We start from the raw sequence: 22790 nt of genomic DNA, 5'->3' as shown, positions 1-22790 counted from the left end.
AAAAAAAAAAAAAATTAATTTAAATAAATAAATAAATAAATAAATAAATGTCAGATCTCTCATTTGTTGACAAAATAGCAACATTATTATTTACTCTAAGTGCTTCCTTTCATGTTACCCTTTCCTTTCTTCTTGTGTATTTACATTTTTTAATTCTTTAGAACAGTTTACATGGTAGTTACAAAATGCCTTGTGGTCTCTGCTCTGAACTCATAAAATAACTCACTGAGGTAAGTTTACATTGTTAACTTGGAAATATTCTCTCAGAGACATACAATTATTGGGGCTGTAAGAACCAGGTAATTGTTCACTTTGTTTCCACCTCCATTGATCTCCATTGGTCAACTCCTAGAAGTAATTTCAAATTTGTAGCGACTAAGGGAGACCTAAGGAAGGTGGTAGAACAGTGGACAACAGTATTGCTTTCTCTTCCCTGGAACTTGGTTACAAATTTTCTTTTTTGCTTGCTCTGGCCATAAGAAGTCTGAAAAAGGAGTTATAAATGTCAGAAGACAATAAATATTTATTATTCATGTGAATGGACTTGAAGGAAGAAAATCTTAAAGCATGTGTCCTATTTTCTAAAATGAGTCTTCAAGCAAGTATTGAAATTCTTTTTGTTCAAATAATTTAAAATGAAACTGAAAAAAAGGTAGCGTGTTAATTAAAAGAAATATTTTAAGTTTCTATCAGTTTGTTTCTCGACTTTTGTTTTTATTTTAGCATTTACTTTGGTTTTATTTTAGCATCACGATTTAAAAGTTATTCCAAGTACTTATGTAAGAAATGCTCTTGTACTTCTGTGGAATATAGAGAATAGTATTTCCTTACTGGCTACATCATATCCACATTTTTTAGTATGAATAATATAATAAAAGAGTTACTTATCTTCAGAAAGTATTTAATCTGGGAGAAAAATGAAAAATGAGACATAATAATGGAAGATGTTATTGTAATTGTACATTGTATCTGCTATGCTTTGGTGGAGGCAAGAAGTGCTGTGATGGGATCAAAACACTTTGTTGTTCTGTCACAGACTGTACAAACCGTAGAACAAAGACAGGACAAGGAGAGAATTAAGCAGAATAGAGGACAATAAGCAAGATAATAATAAAAGGAGAGGACTATTTAGGTAAGATACAGTAGGGTGTTGAAGGTCAGTAGATGCTGATATAGAAATATTTATTTACTGTGGGAATACATTGAGCATTTATTACATGCAAGGTAAGTAATACATGCTTCCTATGGGCAAGGAGTTATTTAAGGCTGTTGACTACATAAAAACTAAAAACATTCTTTTGGTCATAGCTAAAAGATACTTTAGGCCAAGTATGTTTTAGGCATTTTTTTTCTCACAAAAAATTGGGAAAATATTTTTATTCATTCTTGTAGTTGAAGGGGTATTCTCCGTATTATATGAAGTACTTTAGAACTCTCTAAATAGGAAATCAACATGGGCAAATAATTTGAACAGTTCATACAACCTCACTCATAATAAGAGAAAAACAAATTAATACCAGACTGATTTTTACTATCAAATTGACTAAAATTAAAAAGTTTGATCTCACACCTTTTTGGAGTGGTTGCAGGAAAATAGGCAATTTCTATATTTCTGGTGAGAATGTCAGTAGGTACGTTCAAAGACAGCATTTGGTTGGTATCTGTTAAAATTATGAAAAAATATATTCTTTGACCCAGAAATTCTATTTCAAATATGTTATTTTACAGATAGGCAAGTGGACATGTAACATGACAGATGAACAAATGTGTTCCTGTAGCATTTTTTTTTTTTTTTGAGACAGAGTCTCACTCTGTCACCCAGGCTAGAGTGCAGTGGTGCCATCTCGGCTCACTGCAACCTCCGCCTCCCGGGTTCAAGTGATTCTCCTGTCTCAGCCTCCCAAGTAGCTGAGATTACAGCCGCACACCACCATGCCCAGCTACTTTTTTGTATTTTAGTAGAGACGGGGTTTCACTGTGTTGTCCAGTCTGCTCTTGAACCCCTAAGCTCAGACAGTCCATCTGCCTCGGCCTCCCAAAGTGTTGGGATTACAGGCGTGAGCCACTGCGCCCGGCCAGCATTCTTTAATACAGTAGCAAAAAGTTGGAGACAAGCTAAATATTATTATGGTATATCCATATGGTGGAATTCTGTGCATCTGTACAATAGAATGCATTCATTCATTCATCTAATACTTATTGAGTGTGTACTATGTACCAGGCTCTGTTGTAAGCACTAGGAATAATGATACTCTCTATATACTGTTACAGAAAGATCTCTAAGAATCTATGAAGTAAAAAACAAAAACACAGGTGCAATAAATGTATGCTTTATGCTACCATCTGTGTGAGCAAAGAGCTTAGCTTATATTAACCTAAAGAAGCTCTGGAAGAATACCCAAGAGACTAAAATAATAATTACCAGGAGATAGGGCAAAAAGTGAGACTTGGACATAGCAGGGACTGGAGTGGGAGGAAAACTTCTCACTGTATATTTCTTTATACATATTAATTTTTAAACCACATATTTGATTTTTTTCATTAAAATAAGTTTGAAAAAAGTAAAGATCAGTTTGAAATTTATTAATTTCTTTAATAACCTCCAATCACTGGAGGCGATTGGTGTGTCATTTTCAGCCTTTTACTGTTAAATCCCTCAACATCACTGTGTTTTTCTGTATTCACATCCAGTGGCTTGAACATGTTTGATAGTTTTTAAGATTTGCTGACTGACTGTGCTAATAACCGTTAAAGTTAGTGGGCTGTTGGAGAGAATAGTGGGCAATTAACAGAGAAAGGTTTAGTTTTGAGTTAGATCTTGGAGAACATTGAATGAATGGTTGAGGAGTTTTGATTTTATTCAATAGGCAATATAAGCATGAGTTTCAGCCTTTTGTTTCAATCAGGAGCTTGATTTTATTTTTAATTTCTTTGCCTAAAATCTTCACTTTTTTTTTTTTTTTTTTTTTGAGACGGAGTCTCGCTCTGTCACCCAGGCTGGAGTGCAGTGGCCCGATCTCAGCTCACTGCAAGCTCCGCCTTCCGGGTTTACGCCGTTCTCCTGCCTCAGCCTCCCAAGTAGCTGGGACTACAGGCGCCCGCCAACTCGCCCGGCTAGTTTTTTGTATTTTTTAGTAGAGACGGGGTTTCGCCGTGTTAGCTAGGTTGGTCTCGATCTCCTGACCTCGCGATCCACCCGTCTCGGCCTCCCAAAGTGCTGGGATTACAGGCTTGAGCCACCGCGCCCGGCCAAATCTTCACATTTTGAAGAAATTTTGGAAATTTCAAAAAAAGGCAACTAAGCAACTGTTTTTGAAATTTTTATGATATATAGGGTTGTATATTTTCCATCGAAAGTTCACTTTTCAGCATCTAAAAAGTAGCACACATAGACATTCAATAATTTTTAAATAAAGAAACCAAAGACTATATTTAATTGCATTTGTCACAATACCCTGAAAATGAAAATTAAACTTTGAAGAAAAGGCTAAATTCTTGACAGTAATTATAATCAGCTTCTGATATTTTGTTTTGTCTTTTGCTGTTTCAAGTTACATCTGTGAAAACGAGGCCATCCCTATGCCACCACACTGGGAGAATGTGAACACTCAAGTACCATATCAGGTAAGAGCAGAATGGACTGAATATACCATGAAAGAAATCGGAAAGGACCGCAATAAATCTATGCAAATTTATTTTTCCAGCTTATTCCTCTGCACAATCAAACACATGAATATAATGAAGTTGCTAATCTCTTTGGGAAAACGATGGATCGCAACCGAATTAAAAGAATTCAGAGAATTCAAAACCTAGATTTGTGGGAATTCTTTTGCAGGTGAGATGATTTCTAATCTGAACCTTCTCCTTACCGCTAAGTCTTTTATGGTTAAAACATAAATATTGAATTGTGTTAATTTTCAATGGTGTAGACATGCTGTTTTTCTCTTGCCATATTTTGACCTGGTCGCAGGGCTCTTCTTCAGCATTCTCAGGGAGTGAAAGAGTTGGTCTGTAAACTTGGCTTGTAACATTGCAATGTGAGAAGCTCCTTCCTTTCAAGGTTTAGAAGTATGCATCTTGGCTGAAATCAGCATTACAGAGGAGTGTTGGAGCTGTTTAGCTTTGTTGATATGACTTCCTTGGCTCAGCCTTTTATTAGAAGTCTCTGCAAACACTGTTTTGTTTTGTTTTTTAACAGTCATACTATCTTGCCAGTAGTCTTTTGCCTGTTTTATTTTAAAGAATACTTTAAAACATACCTTCAAATTTCTTGCTTAGCCTAAAGTTTACTTCGTAGATTTAAAATCTCAATTCCTTACTAGATGTAAGTTGGAAATGACCCATTGGGTGACTCAGTGTTCACTTAACCGAAAATAAAGTCCGTTACAGAAAACTAGAGCTGTTAAAGGTATTATCCAAATTAGCCTCTTCTGCTGTATTTTATTATGACATGTAAAAAATTAAAATAAGTGGTTCTCTGAAATATTTTCAGTTAACATTTGTAGATGAGATTTGATTTCTAATAATTTTAAGTATATAAACTGACTTTTAACTTTTTATTCAGAGAAATTGCAAAGAAACACAAAAGTAGAATCTAATATAATGAACTTCATGTATCATCCTGATGCAACATCTATCAAGATTTACCACACATAAATTGTCTCCTTTTTTATTATTATTGTTGTTGCTCAAGTATTTGAAAGCACATCCCAGACCATAACTCATTTCATTTCTATATACCTGAGAATTAGGCTGATTTTGTTTGGTAATGATACATGGAATTCTTTCTTGGTCCGACTGACTAGTTAATATGGCCTGCGTACATTTCTGGTTTTTTTTTTTTTTTTTTTTTTTGAGACGGAGTCTCGCTCTGTCGCCCAGGCTGGAGTGCAATGGCCGGATCTCAGCTCACTGCAAGCTCCGCCTCCCGGGTTCCGGCCATTCTCCTGCCTCAGCCTCCCGAGTAGCTGGGACTACAGGCGCCCGCCACCTCGCCCAGCTAGTTTTTTGTATTTTTTAGTAGAGACGGGGTTTCACCAGGTTAGCCAGGATGGTCTCGATCTCCTGACCTCGTGATCCGTCCGTCTCGGCCTCCCAAAGTGCTGGGATTACAGGCTTGAGCCACTGCGCCCGGCCCATTTCTGGTTTTATTCTCATAATAGTTTATGGTAAATAAGGGGCTTTCAGCTTGTGTTCTTTATAGTCTCGGGTCTATTGGCCAAACCAGCTTTTATTTCTGACAATAACTGAGGTTAACTGGGTTTAGAAAGTTTAATTTAGTTCTTGTTTAGATGATTCTTTTATAGAGGAAGACAGAAGCCTCTGCCTCCTTTGACTTTATTCTCTCAGTGAATAAAGTAAGTTTTTCTAAAATAGTCTGATGAAAATTTAATTCATTATTCTTCCTCAGCCCTCTGAATTGGAGATCAAATTGGTCTCCTTCATAACTTGAGTCCCCAATTACATCATAGTGGTAAAAATGTACCAGTAATTCCCCAGAACATTTTGTACTAAGAATTTCACTGGAAACAGTTTTACTCTGGTGATGCCCTTCATGGTTTTATGTAATGTCAGCCTATAGAAATCTGTGATGGTAAGTGAACCTGCCACCTGCCATGACAGTACAAAATACTGAGTCTCATTATAATGGCAGCCTGTCATTTTGACATCATCCTGAAGAACTAAAATAACTTGGTCTGTCTCACTGTCACGTAACCTATGACTCACCATATAGGTAGTCAGGCCCACATGAGTCCATCCGGCAATAGTTTTCACATTGCCTAGGCCTCTCCTACTTCCCCCACTTCTTCTAACAAAAATGTCTTAGTACCTACTTTATGACAAGCACTGTTCTGGGCACTTGGGATAAAACGGTACAGAGAACCATAGCTTGGAGAGCCAGACCATTGTAACACAGAAATGTGGGGGTCAGCTCAGGGCCTCATGGCAGCACAAAGGGAGGGGATCCATCCATCTTTGCCAACGAAAGTAGGGAGTGTGGAGTGGAGTGGGGAGAATTAGGGAGCCCCAGACACCAGTTGATAGGAGAAAGGCATCTCGGGCATCGGGGCAGTAAGAGCCAAAGTCTGGATGTAAGAGAGAGCACAGAAAATTGAAACAGCTTCAGATTGAACAGAAATTAGGTAGAATGGTATCAAGAGGCAGAGCATGCAGGAGTTTGTAGTAGCACCACTGGGGTGGTGGTTGTGTGATCATCTTTAGTAGCCTTAGTTGAGTTGGATCGAACCAGAGTGGAAGTGAGAGAGTTAGCAGGGGCTAGACCATGTGGGGCCTTATAAGCTAAACTAAGAGGTTTGGATTTTTTCCTGGGACAGTAGAATGCCATTGTAGAACTTTAAGCAAGAGAGTGATGCATCTGATTTGCAGTTTAGAAAAATAATTAGGCTGTGCAGTGGAGAAGGGGTTTAAAGCAGTGGTTCTCAACTGGGAGTGATTTTACCTGCTGGGGGACATTTGGTAATGACTGGCGTCATTTTTGATTGTTAATGTGGCAGGGTGGGGGTGCTTCTGGCATCTACTGGATAGAAGCCAGGATGCTAAACATCCTACAATGCATGACACAACAAAGAAGAAGCCTTCCACAACAAAGTAGTGTCAAACACAAAACTCAGTAATTTAAAGGGATCACAGTTCGAAGCAGAGAGACCGATTTAGAAAATTGTTTCAGTAATTAGACTGAGACACGTTGGGTTGCCTGACCCAAAGTGGTATCTGCTGTGTTGGAGCAAAGAAGACAGTTTTGAGGTATTAAGGTTATAGAATGATAGGGCTTGGTGCCTCACTTACTGTTGTGCGATGGGGTGATAAGGGAGATGAGAAGGATAGCTCCCAAGTGTTTGGCTTGTTTGTTTTACTTGACTAAGGGAGTATCAGTAGGAACATCTTTAGCGATGATGGAAAGGGAGTAGTAGTTGATATACAGCAGTTGACATATGGGTCAGGAGTTCAGAAGAGTGGTGTAGACTAGAGACAGAGGTTTTGGAGTCGTTAGAAAATGTGGGGTAATAGAAGCTATAGGAATGAAGAAGATGACTAGGGAGCATATGTACATTAAGAAAAGAAGAGGGCCAAGGGTCCAAGTCTGGAAGGGATGAACAGAGGAAGAGAAAACCCAAGGAGGGAACCGACAACCACAGAAAGTGGGAGAAAACCAATAGACGATGTAGTCACAGAAGCTGGAGGGAGAATGTAGTTTACACAAGTAGGTGCCATCTGTGCGATTACATACTGAAAAGATGTTAAGCAGGATAAATTTGAAAAGTTCCTTTGCATTTTTCAATAAGAAGGCCATTGGTAACCTAGAGGAAAGCAGTGTTGGTAGACATCATATTGTGTATACAGCAAATGTTGACAACTTTTTCAAGAAGTTTGGCAGTGAGGAGGGTGAGAGATGTGAGAAGACAGATAATGTGGGGTTATTGTTATGTTTTTAAAATTTAATCATGGGAGAGAACTGAACATTGTAATTAGAAAGGACCGATGGAGAAGGAAAATTTTAAAGACTCTTAGAGAAAGAGTGGAAGGGCAGTTGATGGATTCCAGCTCCTGAAGAAGTGTGATGAGATGAAATTCTGAGAACATGTGTCAGAAAGGAGATAGAGAAGCATGGTCCAGTTATGTTTACAGATAAGTCGAGGTAGGGGATGAAAAGAGGAGTTAGGTTAAGGAGTTCCTTCCTGATACCTTCCATTTCTTTTGTGATGGAAGAAGGGAGGTCACCTACAGAGAATAAAGTGTTCGGGAGGTGTTGATAAGAGGAAAAGGAAAGGGGAAAGAGGAGATTTGAAATGGCCACTGTGGATAATGGGGTAGAACGAGCTATCTTGGGAACCATAGGATTTCTGTCAGCATTGAGGGCTTAGCTAAAGTATGTGAATTTATGGGGCAACCCATGTTGTGTAATGTACTTCAGAGTACAAATGGAAGGGCAGATAGTGGAGATGGTTGGATTGATCCACAGCTGGGAAGCATAAGGCAGCAAGGACATAAGAGCATCTTATTAATAATGTGAATTTAGATCAGAGATTCTCGAACCTAGTTGCAAGTCAGAATCGCCAGTGGAATTTGCTAGCAAGTAGAGACATCTGTCACCCGCCACAGATCTACTGCATCAGAACCTCTGGGTTCTCACGCTTTCACCTTGAAACAATTCTATAAGTGGTTCTGACGCTTCCACCTTGAAACAATTCTGTAAGTGGTTCTGATGTTCAGCAGGATGAAATGTGTTCTAAATCTAGGTAGACTTACTTTAATCCAGAGCATGGACATATTCTTGCTGCAGTGCAGAGCATGTGGCATACACACTTTAGCCACTCTGGCACTCTAGTCCCTAAGAGGTGGATCATTTTGAGACACTTTGAGAAGTGGGTGTGACAGTACTTTCAGTAAGTTCAGGAATGATTGTGGATCTGGGCAAAGGTGGGCAGGGTTGTGAAGAACTTAGTGTAGTTCTGTGACTTTCCTTGCAGATGTAACTGAAGTTCATGAGGCTCTGGAATTCGACTTTAGCCCTTCTGGGACACCAAGGTCATAGTCTGTGAATGTCCACATTTCATGGCTGCCTTAGTACTGGGAGTAGTGGGCACTAGAACAGACTGTGCCATGGGGATACAAAGCTTTAACCACCACGCCCCTGCTCTGTGCCTTCAACGGGTGTATACGCACCGTCTAATCTAGGAAGTAAGCATTGTTTTCCATCCCTGCCTATACCCATACTCCATGCCCTTTAACTCACAGTTTATTTATAATATCTAAGAGAAACTCCAGTGAATTTTCAAACCGAGATTCACTCAAATTTGTGCCTGAAAAGTAGTGATAAATGATTTTTTTTCTTTTTGACACAGAGTCTTGCTCTGTCGCCCAGGCTGGAGTGAAGTGGCGGGATCTCAGCTCACTGCAAGCTCTGCCTCTGGGGTTCACGCCATTCTCCTGCCTCAGCCTCCCGAGTAGCTGGGACTGCAGGCGCCCATCACCATACCCGGCTAACTTTTTTGTATTTTTAGTAAAGACGGGGTTTCACCGTGTTAGCCAGGATGGTCTCGATCTTTTGACTTCCTGATCCACCTGCCTCGGCCTCCCAAAGTGCTGGGATATAGGCATGAGCCGCCGTGCCTGGCCTTTTTTTTTGAGATGGAGTCTTGCTCTGTTCCCCAGGCTGCAGTGCAGTGGCGCAATCTTGGCTCATTACAACCTGCGCCTCCCGGATTCAAGTGATTCTCCTGCCTCAGCCTCCGAGTAGGGGGGATTACAGGTGTGTACCACCACACCCAGCTAATTTTTGTATTTTTTAGTAGAGACAGAATTTCCTTAGAGTGGATTCTAGTCATTACAGATCATGAAGCACAACATTGACAAGTTTGACATTGCAGACCATGAAGCCTGGCATTGTGTATGACACTAATGTTTCTTTGAGAAACCCAGCATGGATTCACTAATGCCTGACTAATAGGATTACCACAGTGGTAGATGGATAGGCCCCTTAGACAGTCTAGCTTGGTTTCTCACTTTATAGTTGTTGAGAAAGTGTCTTTTCATGAAGACAAGATGGAGAAATATGTGCTGGTTGGTATTTCAAAGAGAAAAACTAGTAGCCAAAAAGTCTTATGCAGAGGAGTAACTCGAATGGCATGCATGCTTTCTTCTTGGGTCCTTCAAAATTTTTATCGGAAACTTGGGTGAAAATGCAGAGGGCTTGCTTATCACACTTGTGAAAGATTCAAAACTAGAAGGGGTGGCTTATTTGTTGAGTGAGTAAATCAGCAGTCAGAAAGACCTTGAAAGGTTGAAACGGTGGGTAAAAACAAGTATTATCTTTTTTTTAATTAAAAAAAAAATTTCTTTTGTTTTTATAAAGGGAACAAATGCACATTGTTTAAAAAAAGTGAGAACATAAAGTTCTAAAAAAGGAAGTTGCTATAATTCTTAGTGACAGCATGCTGACTTTTTGTAAAGTAAACATTTGCTAAATGCACAACCTTCTAAGGTTACGCTTAATGGTCTGAAAAGACTATCACAAATAGATATGTATGTATATTCAAAGCATATACATTTAAATTTTGATACATACTGCCAAATGACTCTTGAGAAAGACCATATGCATTTTCATTTCTGTCTCCATTTAAATGCAAGTATCCATTCCCGAACATACTCATCAAGCTGCATATCATTTATAGAACTCAGTCTGTGATATGGATATTTTACTGTTATTTAATTTTTACTTTTTAAATTACTATATCAAGTAAAACTTAACTGAAATAAATCTATTGCATTCAGTTTATAAATCAGTTGTACAAATTTAGCAAGCTAAGAGAAGTCTGGTTTGAAAAAGTCTGGGAGTTTGAACTGACTACACACTCGATCATGGTGATTATGGTGCCGTTCACTGCCCTGGCACCAAAATGCAGTCAGTGGTGTCGGTGCAGTCAGTGCTGTCTGATGATATTTGGACTGTTTCTATTTCATACCAACATTTATAAACTAGAAAGTATGTAGCAGATTCTTGTTAACTAAAGACTGTTGGGATAAAGAAAGACCTAGAAGCTATGCTGTGTCAGGAGTAGTTGAAGGAATGGTGTATATTTAACCAAGAAAAGAAAGGCTAGGTAGGTGTTCATAGTTATTTTTGGATATTTGCAATGTCGTTTTGTGTAAGAGTGATTTGAATTGTTCGTGTTCATAAGAGAATAATAAAGACCAATCAGTAGAAGTAACGGAAGGCAGATGTTGGTTTGGCGTTGGGATGGACGTACTTTCCAGCTATTGCAACTGATCACAAATAGACGGTGCTGTTTTGCAAGTGAGCAGTTGATGCTGTTGAGTACTTGACACTGGATGGATTGAAGCAGGCGTGAAATAGCCATCAGAAGTCGGGAGAGGGGATTCTTTTTAATTTTTAAAATATGATCTTTAGTTTCAAGAATGAAAATGCAGCAAATAGTTTACAGACTCCCATGTGTCTACCTATCAGATTTAACATTTTGATACTTGTCACATTTCCTTCCTCTTCACACAGATACAGGTGAAGTGTTTACTCCATCCCTGTCCTACTCTCCTTCTTTCCTCCTGAGATTGGTATGGTGCCTTATTGTTTGTATTTTGTATTTTTTACTACCTGTGTATGTATGCCTACATAATACACGGTATTATTTTGAGTTCTCTCTTTTTGCAAGATTCTTTTTACATGAAATATTATTTTTCAAGATTTACTATGTTAATGCACATAAATCTACTTCATTACTTTTAACTTTTATATATAAATACATGACTATATATTCATTTCTCTGTGAAATAATTTTAGGCTGTTTTCAGTTTTTGTTTTCTGTTATAATCAGTCCTACATTAAATATGCTTTTATGTGTTAGGATAGATTTATCCTTGGGAAGAGGATTAAACTGGATGGCTTAATGTCCCTCCCAACCCTATGGTGCAAAATTTAGTCAACTGAACCAACATTTTCTAGTTTCTGAGGATAAAAAGCATATGACATGGTCCCTGCTCAAGGAATTCACTGTCTAAAGCCTCTGCGAACGTTGTATTACTTGTTTGTTGTCTCAGTTTTAGGCATCTATAAAGCTTAGCTGGTTTAGACAATCAATTACCTTTACGAAGTTGGGGCATAGCATGGGATAACTATAATTTTTGGCGTAATTTTCAACCTTAAGTTTCAGTGTTAACTAATAATTTTTGATGAGATGATTTATGTGTCCAAGAACGTTTGAAATTATTTCTTTTCTAGACTTGCTTTGTCCACTTATTATTTATATTAAAGTATTTTCTGTTTTACCCTTTCTGTTGAAACTTGCTCATTAAGATGAACAAATGCTACTTATGGTATATTTCTGTGTGCTTTTGTGTCTGTGTATATTGTGTTTTTAGGAAAAAGGCTCAGCTCAAGAAAAAAAGAGGTGTGCCTCAGATTAATGAACAAATGCTATTTCATGGTACCAGCAGTGAATTTGTAGAAGCAATCTGCATTCATAACTTTGATTGGAGAATAAATGGTATACATGGTGCTGTCTTTGGAAAAGGTAATTATCAGAACTCCAGGTCCAGTGTGAGTCCTAGGAGAGAGTTTCCTCTTTTTAGAGGCATATAAATATAAATATAAACTGCTTTATGGCAAATATATAGAGAATGAGAAAACAAATGGATTATAATTGCATTGTGTACCAGAATAGATACTAGTGTTTTTGTTTTGTTTGGTTTTTAAGAAAATGATAAGTAAGAATATTAGTGAGCAATAAGGAATAGTGGGGGAAAACTTCACGTTATTTATAATGTTGTGAAAATCCAGGTTTTTCAATTTATGTCTGGTACTCAAGCAAATTAAGGAGAGAGGTGAGGGGAAGGGAACGGGATGTACATTTCATTTTCTGGTCCTTACTTTGTACCTTACCTCCAGCAAGAGAACTGCCTACTATTTAGGATCAGGATATGCTACATTTTGAAAATGTAAATTAATTTTAAAAATAACTACTAAAAAGGCCATTCCACTTATTTAACTGTAAGGAGGTCAGAAGGTGTTACATAAATCCCGTCAGTGTTAGGTAAATATGAGACTTTGCAGTTCATTTTCACTTTTTTTTAGAGTAAGAATGCCCTTAATGATGTCTATCTCTTGTGTCTACCATTTCAGAAGAGTTGGCTGCTTTGTTGAGTTTTCATGTGCAGGCAGTGAGCCAGTAAAATCATTTTTGTTTTGGAATGCTCAGATATGAATGGCATTCTACTCTCTCAGAAATCTTTTCATGGATATGGGATTCTATTGTTTCCAGAAATATTATTGAATTGTTATCCCGCATCATAGAAATATGGTTTCTTGGGGTTTAAAAGAATCCCTGTAGGCCATCAGTTTCCACTGTGCTCTCCAGAGCTTTGCTGGAGCAGGGTGAGGAAGTGGTGGAAGGAAACAGAAACAGGAGGGAGGGCCAAGCAGTAAAACTCAGGGCCGGGCATGGTGGCTCACGCCTGTAATCCCAGCACTTGGGGAGGCCAAGGCAGGTGGATCACCTGAGGTCGAGAGTTCAAGATTAGCCTGGCCAACATGGTGAAACCCTGTCTCTACTAAAAAAACATAAAAATTAGTTGGGCGTGGTGGCACGCGCCTGTAATCCCAGCTACTCAGGAGGCTGAGGGAGGAGAATCACTTACTTGAACCTGGGAGGCGGAGGTTGCAGTGAGCTGAGATCACGGCACTGCTCTCCAGCTTGGGAGACAGAGCAAGACTCCATCTCAAAAAAACAGAACAAAACAAAACTCAGGTCCAGCCACACTTTTAATCATTGAACCAGTTTTATCAGTTTTATTAATTGGTTTCTTTGTAAGATTTATTTTAAAAACAGAAGTCTGGTAGCTATATTTTGGTGGGGGCAGGGGATGGTGGTGGTGGTGAGGGCTGGTATGTACCAGCAAATCTATTCCTATGGTAGTCTATACCACAGCTGTCCATAACAGATGGATTTCTGTTCTTCTCTTAAAGATCTGCGAATGAAGAAATTCCACATCTACTTTTATTATACAATTCTATGCATCTATTCTCCTGACAAAATGTTTTTGCTTGTTTTTAATATATTCTTCGGAGTAATCTTGGCTTTTCTTGGTCCTCTTTGTTTAAGGAACCTATTTTGCTAGAGATGCTGCTTATTCCAGTCGTTTCTGCAAAGATGACATAAAGCATGGAAACACATTCCAAATTCATGGTGTCAGCTTGCAACAGCGGCGTCTGTTTAGAACATATAAATCTATGTTTCTTGCTCGAGTGCTAATTGGAGATTACATAAACGGAGACTCCAAATACATGCGACCTCCTTCCAAAGACGGGAGCTATGTGAATTTATATGACAGCTGTGTGGATGATACCTGGAACCCAAAGATCTTTGTGGTTTTTGATGCCAACCAAATCTATCCTGAGTACTTGATAAACTTTCATTGATTTCACTTCCAAATCTCAGTGGTCAAGGAAGCTTTATTCTTTTTTGCAGGAAGATTTGCTCTTCAGTCATCTAGCCACTAAATGTTAATTATCTGATACTTTTGAAACAGATATGAAAAACAAGTGGCCTCCATATAAAAAGACATACTGACTCTAAGGTTGGTTTTTGTTGTTTTGTTTTTGCCTGTTTCTTGTAGTCTTGTTTGTTAAAAATTGATATCATTGATGTTTTAATACTAGGGGTGAAAGATACCATTCAAAATGGAATCAGCTGAGTCTCAACTAATGTGGTCATTGAGATATTTAAGGTTTACATGTGTGTTATCAGGATAAATGATTTTAGTTTAAATGGACTTATTCGTGTAAATGTTGAAAAAAATATACAGACATAAATGTGTCCTTTTAGAGGAACTGATCTTTTGTAAATCGAATTCGGGTAGTAGTATCATCCACCAATCCATTTGTTACTTTGTTGGTCTTCTGAAGGGGGGATTTGAAACTCTGAAACAGTCTGAGCACCTTGAGAGAAATCAGAAACAAGGCAGTTATTTGCAGTGCTGTCAAACAAGTCAGAAGGAGAAAATCAAGGTAGAGTGTCCTGCTTTCCAGCTGCCTTAGGATAGCAGGCTGCAGCCTCAGACTGGCTCCTGTCATTCTCCTCTATCTCCTACATCTGAATTGATCATTGCTGCAAAATATCATTAGCCTACACTTCATCCATCAGGGTTCTTGGTTCTTACACCACGACTTGCTGTGCAAGGTGTTTATGGCATCTTCAAAGTGAAACTTTAAATTATTATTCAAACGTTTATTTTCCTTTTGTTTTCAAAAGAGTCCCTACAGTGATCACTTCTAAGATTTATTTTTTACCTTCCCCTCTGCAGCACACACAGCTATTCAACAATGATTTCTAAAATTAATATTTCAAATTTGTATCTCTCCATTTTGAAACATTATAGAAAGCATGGGATGCTTGAGGCGAATCTGGTTTCTCCTTTGAAGTAGCTATTGACAGCCTACTCTCTGGAAAAGTTAGATATAATTCTTAATCATGTGTAGTGGACATTTGTTTACCTGTTCCGTCTGTTTTGCTGTTCCATTGTAAGGAAGATGAGAAGTGTTGGGACAGCTTCCTTCCCCGAAAGGTATTCTAGCAGAGGCGAGACAGCAGTTTGGCAGGCATGTTTTACAGGAGTTAAGTACCAGATGGGGAATTGCCCATGTGATGGTTAAGAGTCTCTCACATTGATTTTCTTTCTTTTCTCCTCTTCTCTCCTCTTCGTCTCTTCTTCCTCTCCTCTTCCTCTCCTCTTCTTCTTTTCCTCTTCTGTTCTCCTTTTCTCTTCTCCTTTTCTCTTCTCTTCCCCTTCTCTTCCTCTTCTCTTCCTCTTCCCTTCCTCTTCTCTTCCTCTTCTTTTCTCTTCTCCTTTTCTCTTCTTTTCCCCTTCTCTTCCACTCTCCTCTCCTCTCCTCTGTTTCCCTCCCTTCTTCCCTTTCTTCCCTCCCTCCCTCCTTCCTTTTTCTTTTTTTTTTTTTTTGGTAGAGTCTTGCTCTGTTGCCCAGGCTGCAGTGCGGTGGTGCAATCTCAGCTCACTGCAACCCCCACCTCCCGAGTTCAAGCAGTTCTCCTGCCTCAGCTTCCTCAGTTACTGGTACTACAGGTGCATACCACCATGCCCAGCTAATTTTTGTATTTTTAGTAGAGACGGGGTTTTGTCATGTTGGCCAGGCTGATATCGAACTCCTGACCTCAGGTGATCTGCCTGCCTCAGCCTCCGAAAGTGCTGAGATTACAGGCATGAGCCACTGTGCCCGGCCTGATTCTCTATGCTTCTACCTTTAAAAGACAGCACATGTACCAAGCCTTTTTCAGAAAACTTTTCTTTTAACTCTAATACTGAATTTTCTCTCTATTATCCTTACCCACTTCTGGCTGACAGTTAGTGAACACAATTTAACTTCTTAAAAAAATCCCGGTGTCTATGCTTATATTGCTCACTTAAATCATTTGAATTACAAAGGCATCTACAAATAATAAAAGTAAAGAGTATAGACAGATTAGGGATCGTAATTCTTCAAGTGCCATCCATCCCAGATTTCCATTATAGCCCAGCCTGTGTGTAATTGTGCAGTGGGAGGTAAGTAGTACCTAGAACATTGCATGTACAATACTTTGAAACAAAGTGGCAACAGAGATTTCCTGACTCAGGTATGCAACCCAACTGCTGGTTTAGATGAAGTGCTGAGAATATTTAGAAAAAGCACTTTAAAAAGCATCTAGAGATTATCATGAAAATAATTGGAGGCAGAGTCACTAGGCTGCCTTGTGAGAGGCAGCACACCATGGCTGTAAACCCGTTCACAAAAAACAATGTTAGAGACATGAGGAATTCAGGTTTTGAAAATCTTTTTTTCTATTTATTTGTTATTTACATACCAAAAAACCACATTAAAATAGTCTTCCCTTTAACATGGCTATCTTTTTTCAAGTTTAATATGCATACTTCTCTCAGCACTTAAATGGAATAACTGTTGCAGCATTTGGGAGTTGTTTTTCTTTTAGACATTTGCAGATCTTATCTCAAGGTGACTAGGGGCCCAGAGTTAAGTATTTGTTAGGCAATCTCTGCGAACTTTGACCTTACCTAGTTGGCGTATATGAAATACGTAGAATGCGCTGCAGTAGCCATTGTAAGAAAGTGCTGTACTGGTTTTATGGGGCTTGTTGTTGTTGTTTGGTCTAAGAATGTACTGCCAACCCCTCTTATAAGAGAGAACTGATTTTGATACATATTTTAAAATATGATAGTATAGAGTTAATGGATGTTAAAATTTTATTTCTTTGTTTTGGTAAGTAGATGAAATTGAGAATCATATGATCAGTACATTTGAGAATTATATGACCAGTATATAATAATACTGGACGTAACCATTTGCCATCTTTTCCTGTTATCATCACATAGGTGGGAAGAATGGATAGAAATCACTCTAAAATAATGATAAATGGTTTTTAAAGCTCTATATTGAATACATTCCAGCTGAAAATGACTTTTCTTTTTCACTTTGGTGATATCAGCCTCAGGGAAAAAAAAAATGTATTTATAAAAACCAGTTTCATCAATCTTTTAGTTATGAACAGGAAAGTTTTATATTAGTGTGTCATTTCATTTCTAGACTGTTGATGGTGATGATGATAAAGAATTTGGAGCCAATTTTGATATATGAATGTATTGCTTTTACATGTGATGATTAAAGCTCTCCATTAGCAGTTCTTGGTTGTCTGTGTATATCATATATTTGTTTCTGTGATTTATGTATCTCATCTCCACCTTGTGTTATTTAAACCTAAGTTTTCAGCTCAATCTTAGTGAACCCAAGGAGTTTGTTGCCTGTAACTCATATGTACTCCACTTGCAGATGGGGGAGGTCTCTTGTTCTTAGTTTGAAGCATCATGAGCAATAGCTAATCAAATGGGAATCATTAGAAATCACTGATCTGGCCGGGCGCGGTGGCTCAAGCCTGTAATCCCAGCACTTTGGGAGGCCGAGACGGGCGGATCACGAGGTCAGGAGTTCGAGATCACCCCGTCTCTACTAAAAAATACAAAAAAAGCTAGCCGGGCGAGTTGGCGGGCGCCTATAGTCCCAGCTACTCGGGAGGCTGAGGCAGGAGAATGGCGGGAACCCGGGAGGCGGAACTTGCAGTGAGCTGAGATCCGGCCACTGCACTCCAGCCCGGGCGACAGAGCGAGACTCCATCTCAAAAAAAAAAAAAAGAAATCACTGATTTATGGGAAAAGTCGTTTACTGTGTGCTATTATATAAAAAAAAAAAAAATTCCCCAAACAGGCCAAGAGTTGGCATCTGCAGCGTTTTTTATTCTTGGTGTGCTCCGCTGGCTCAGAGGAGCAGCTCTGTAGGTTGTGTCTACTTTCACCCAAGGAGTATCCTTCCTACAGTCCATCTAACCTCCAGCCACTCGCACTGTGTCTACCATCATTCTTGTTGAAGCGAGTTAAACATTCTATTGAACCTTTGGCAAGCAAGGATGGCATCAAAGGCTATCCTCATGATCAAACTGAGAGAAACGAGGGGCAGAATGATTGACTCGTGATAAAAATTCAATTGAGCCTTGATTGTTGATCTAGAAGTGCTACATCCTTACAAATTCAGTTCTGTAGCCATTCGAGTGTTTGTGATTATCTCCCAAATTGCTAGGAATAACATGAGAAACAATCTTACGGTGATCCTACTTGTGTAGCCTCCAGATTTTCCACTCTGCTTAAGGATTATTTGTTTATTTTCAAATATTTTCTTTTGCTTAAAAGAAAGAGACAGTCAATTTCTAGATGAAATTATACACTCTGTACTTGTAAAAGAGATAAAAGGTAATGAAAAGTAGCAAGGAAAGGAAAAACAAAACCCTCGTCAAGAATCAGTTTTGGTTAGAAACTTTAACAAAGTGATTTTAGTTATTTTTATCCCTTTGCACTCTGCAGGAAGAGTTTTGGTGATACGAGATAGTCTGCCACACTTTCTTATGAATCATTTCATGATGTTACTTGGGGCAACACAGATGGAAGAAACGAATGTTTCAAAGAACTATGAAATACATAATTATTTGCAGGCTGCTTGATTAGTGTGAGTAATATATGCAGGGAGAGGTGAGCCCTAAATATCCAAGAGAGAAGTTGAAAGTTGATCTTTTATCCTTCACTTTTTAGCAGTGGTAGTTTACTTCTTATGTTTTCAGAAACTGTAGGATGGAAGGTGGTTTGGGAACTCATGTTTCTTTCCTCCTGTCTCCTTCCTATATTGAGCTCTGCTTGATCCATCCCAGGTAAAAGGATGTCTCAGTTATTTCTAAACCCAAACAATAAATTCCTCGTAAATGATCGGAGTCTCCTGCTGTAAAATTATGTAATCCATTTTCTCAGCTTTAATTGCTTGGCTTTCGTTTCTCAGCACTACAGGCCAAAGAACCTGGCTATTAGAATTCTCTCACTGTGTGGCTGTGTATCTAAGAATTTAGCACTGTCTTACTTATTTTTAAGTGGCTTTTCATAAGATTGGAACATAGGTTTTATGCCAAAGACATTTGTGTTTTCTGCAGCTTCTTAGCATTGCTGGGCCCTCTACCAAGGGGTTATACGGTAAGCTGATTCTGACTCTGTGGCTTATGCCGACTTCATGATTGTAAACCAGCTTAAGGAGAGTCATCATCCAGAATTTAATTAAATCATCTTTGCAATATTGATTATACATCCAGACTGCACTTGTGTTTTCCTGTTCGTTTTTAAAAATACCTTTTCCTGAAGGGCTCATTACGCTCTAATGTCTCCTAGATAACATGTGGAAGCTGTAGGCATTATAAGCCCACGTTTGATGAACAGTCTCAGAGAATCAGCGTGCAAGCTCATTTCCTCCACTTTATTCCTTAAGAAGAAGATCAAGCCTCAACTTGGGAGCCAGCTGATCTGAATTTTATTCCTGGCTTTGCTGTTTGATTCAGTGTGACCTTGGATAACTCACCAGAGAGGGAAGGTTCACTTTTCAGAAGGTGAAGTTTATGAAAGACCAATCAGACTCTCGTTGAAAGAAAAAGACCTGATGGAGCACAGCTAGATTTCTCTAGGCAACATCTGACCTGACTGAAGATGATTTTTGAGTTTGGGTCAGGAAAGTACAGTAGCAGGGATCATGATGCCTTGAGAAGAAGCAAGGGCTTGCAGTAGGAAGGAAAAAGAATGAACCTGGTTGTCCCTGAAACTCTGCCACTAATTAGTTTCCCCACTCCCCTTCTAGTTCACAACTCTGAATTCTTGTGGCGTGCCAGGGACTGAACAAGTCAGTCATGGCCTCTGCTCTCATGGGACTTAAAGTCTAGCAGGGAAGATGTAATGAACTGTAATGAGAAGAATGATGAAGGTTCCGGAAGGGGAAGTTCAGGCCACTGTGAGGCTCTGACAGAGGGATTTCACCTGTCCTCAGGAATTGTGGAAGGCTTTCCTGGGGACTGACATTTGAATGTGAAGATAGATAAGTAGATGTTAATTAAGGGAAGGAGGATTTTATATCCCCCCAGCCACACCCATCTGTGCCATATCAGGCTTTGGAGAGATGAGAAAAACCAGGTATGGGTAGAAGCAATGTTGGAACATGGTTTTTTATCACTAAAACAAAGATGGCAGAATCAAAGCCATTTAAATTGTGTTGCCCCAAACCCCTGCACCTGGTCCTGGAACCAGCCTTACAGGAACCAGGACCCAGCAGTAAGAGGTATGTGGAGAAGGGATTGTGAAGATTTTATACAGTTTAAAGGAATCAAGAAGCTTGTTGGGTAAAGGAGTTCCTTCTTGGCCCCCATGCCTTTGCATATGCCTTTCTGCCTCACCTAGAACACACACTCGTATTCCTCCCTCTTGAAAACTCTATTTGAAGCATGGGCTCTGGAGTCAGATGTCCAGGGTGATTCCTGGCACCAGCATTTACCAGCTGTTTCACTTGAGCAGATTGCTTAAGCTGTCTGTGCTGCTGTTTCCTCATCTATAAAATGGTGATGATAATAGTGTCTACCGTAGAAGGCTGTTGTGAGAACTGGATGAAGTAGTGCTTGTAAAGTGTTTGGGATGATGCCCGGCACACAGTCAACCTCAGTAAATGCTGGAGGGTGTTAATACGTAAGGCCTCTCCTCTCAAGAAGTCTTCTATGCCTAATACAACCTTCACAGGCTAGGATTCATACGGTATTTATAGTGTACTTGGAGGTAGGGACGGAACTTTTTTTTCTTAGCATTTACTTGGTCAGTGCCCTTTGGTCAAAGACCACCAGGAGCAACCCTGTAAGTTAAACAAATTAGGTTCATCACTTATGGCAGCCAGAGAGCACACACCTGCTGAGGAACTGTGGGTGTCCCGGTACGAGGGTGTAAGAAAGAATTTTTTGTAGGATTTGGGCTTTGGGGATTTGGGGGACGGTCCGAGGAGTTAGGATTTCACTCTCATTGGACTCTGTCAGAAAGCAGGGGCAATTCTATGATTTGGCATGTTCATAAATCTTATCTACAGAGAGGGAAGTGTAGCTGAGGATAAGCTGTAATTAGCAAAACAGAAGCAGTGGTTCATCTGGCTGAGAGAAGTGGTGTTTGGTATCCTGTGGGTGGCACAGTGACCTTATTTTTGTCTGTTCTTAGACACAATTATGAAATGACCTTGTTTTGTCTCATTTTATTGTGGTCTCAGAATAACCTTGTCAGAGGTTGGTTTTCTGTGAGATAGTTTAGGTTCATCAGAATAACATGCCTTAGCTGTGAGTACCAGGCCAGTTTCTAAATGTCAGATGCTGCTCTTTCTGTTCTCAACTTGTCTAACTTCTGTTTGGGCTACTTTTCTTCCTCCTGGGAAATTGTAAGAGAATGTATTTACTCATTCAACAAACCGCCAAGTGAGTACCTGTACTCCTTACCAGGCATGATCCTAAACACGGGACACAGTAGTGGAAACGCTGCCTTCAAGGTTCTCAAAGTCTTGGATAAAACTATGTTTCAATTAACTGTTTTGCTAGTTTAAATGCCTTCTTCACCTTTCCCACAAGTATTCCAACTTGTATCTGGATACTTCCCATCATTAGGAAATCCTACGTATTGTAGACAGTTCTGAATGCTAGAAAATTGGTTCTTACGTTGATCTATAATTTCTTTTTTCTTTTTCTTTTTTTTGAAACGGAGTCTCTCTCTGTCGCCCAGGCTGGAGTGCAGTGGCCGGATCTCGGCTCACTGCAAGCTCCGCCTCCCAGGTTCACGCCATTCTCCTGCCTCAGCCTCCCGAGTAGCTGGGACTACAGGCGCCTGCCACCATGCCCAGCTAATTTTTGTATGTTTTGTAGAGATGGGGTTTAGCCATGTTGCCCAGGCTGGTCTCGAACTCCCAGGCTCAAGCAATCCACCTGCCTCAACCCCACAAAGTGCTAGGATTACAGGCGTGAGCCATGGCGCCCAGCCAACATCTACAATTATCATCAGTTCTCTGGGGTTTGCCCTTACCTATAAAACGAGGAAATAAGTTTAAGTAATGACTGAGGTCACTGTGGGCATTAACGTGCTATTGCTAGCCCTTAGTGTTGTTGTGCCTTTTATACTTTAAATAAAACAACCATCTAAAAATACTTTATTTTTATTTTTCCTAGGGCTCTTCAGTGATGAATGAAAAGTGAGGAGACTAGATTCTGAGACTGAATCACACTGTTTCTGCTTTTTAAATTAATTTTCTCATCACTGTCAGTATTTCTCTTTTTTATGAAACGGAGTCTCGCTCTGTTGCCCAGGCTGGAGTGCAGTGATCTGATCTCGGCTCACTGCAAGCTCCACCTCCTGGATTCATGCCATTCTCCTGCCTCAGTCTCCTGAATATCTGGGACTACAGGCGCCCACCAATACGCCCAGCTAATTCTTTGTATTTTTAGTAGAGACGGGGTTTCACCGTGTTAGCCAGGATGGTCTCGATCTGCTGACCTCATGATACGCCTACCTCAGTCTCCCAGAGTGCTGGGATTACAGGCGTGAGCCACCGCGCCCGGCCTTGAGCTACAATTTCTTTGCTTGTATATTCCACTGCTTGGGTCTATGTCTGTACATTAAAGACACTGAGAACGAGTTCCCTGCATATTCTCTAGCTGTTTACGTAGTCGACCCATGTAGTTCGTGAACTCTGGATTTTCATGATTCAGTGCTATGCTGACTGCTCTTACATTCTTCTCAAAAGAATATTTTAATTCAAGAAACAATTTAACATTGATTCCATTTTCCACATGGCCTTAGCGTTTGGGCCTATTTTGTCCGAC

The 22790-nt window shown here is 39.5% G+C and overlaps 1 protein-coding gene across 3 annotated transcripts in view; it reads left to right on the top strand.

The window, feature by feature from the left end:
* PARP11 (poly (ADP-ribose) polymerase family, member 11) overlaps positions 1-17222 on the top strand; it is a 59090-nt gene extending 41868 nt beyond the window's left edge. For all 3 annotated transcript variants that reach the window (XM_011931068.1, XM_011931066.1, XM_011931067.1), the window contains 4 exons: positions 3552-3624; positions 3705-3835; positions 11896-12047; positions 13635-17222. In XM_011931068.1, the coding sequence (XP_011786458.1) occupies positions 3552-3624; positions 3705-3835; positions 11896-12047; positions 13635-13951 (673 nt within the window). In that variant the 3' untranslated portion in view covers positions 13952-17222. The remainder of the gene's footprint in view (positions 1-3551; positions 3625-3704; positions 3836-11895; positions 12048-13634) is intronic.
* Positions 17223-22790: the final 5568 nt, after the last annotated feature.

Source organism: Colobus angolensis, unplaced genomic scaffold (assembly GCF_000951035.1).
Source record: "Colobus angolensis palliatus isolate OR3802 unplaced genomic scaffold, Cang.pa_1.0 Scaffold89, whole genome shotgun sequence".
Taxonomy (NCBI): Eukaryota; Metazoa; Chordata; class Mammalia; order Primates; family Cercopithecidae; genus Colobus; species Colobus angolensis.
Note: the sequence above shows the minus strand (reverse complement) of the source record. Positions and strands in the feature narration are given on the sequence as shown.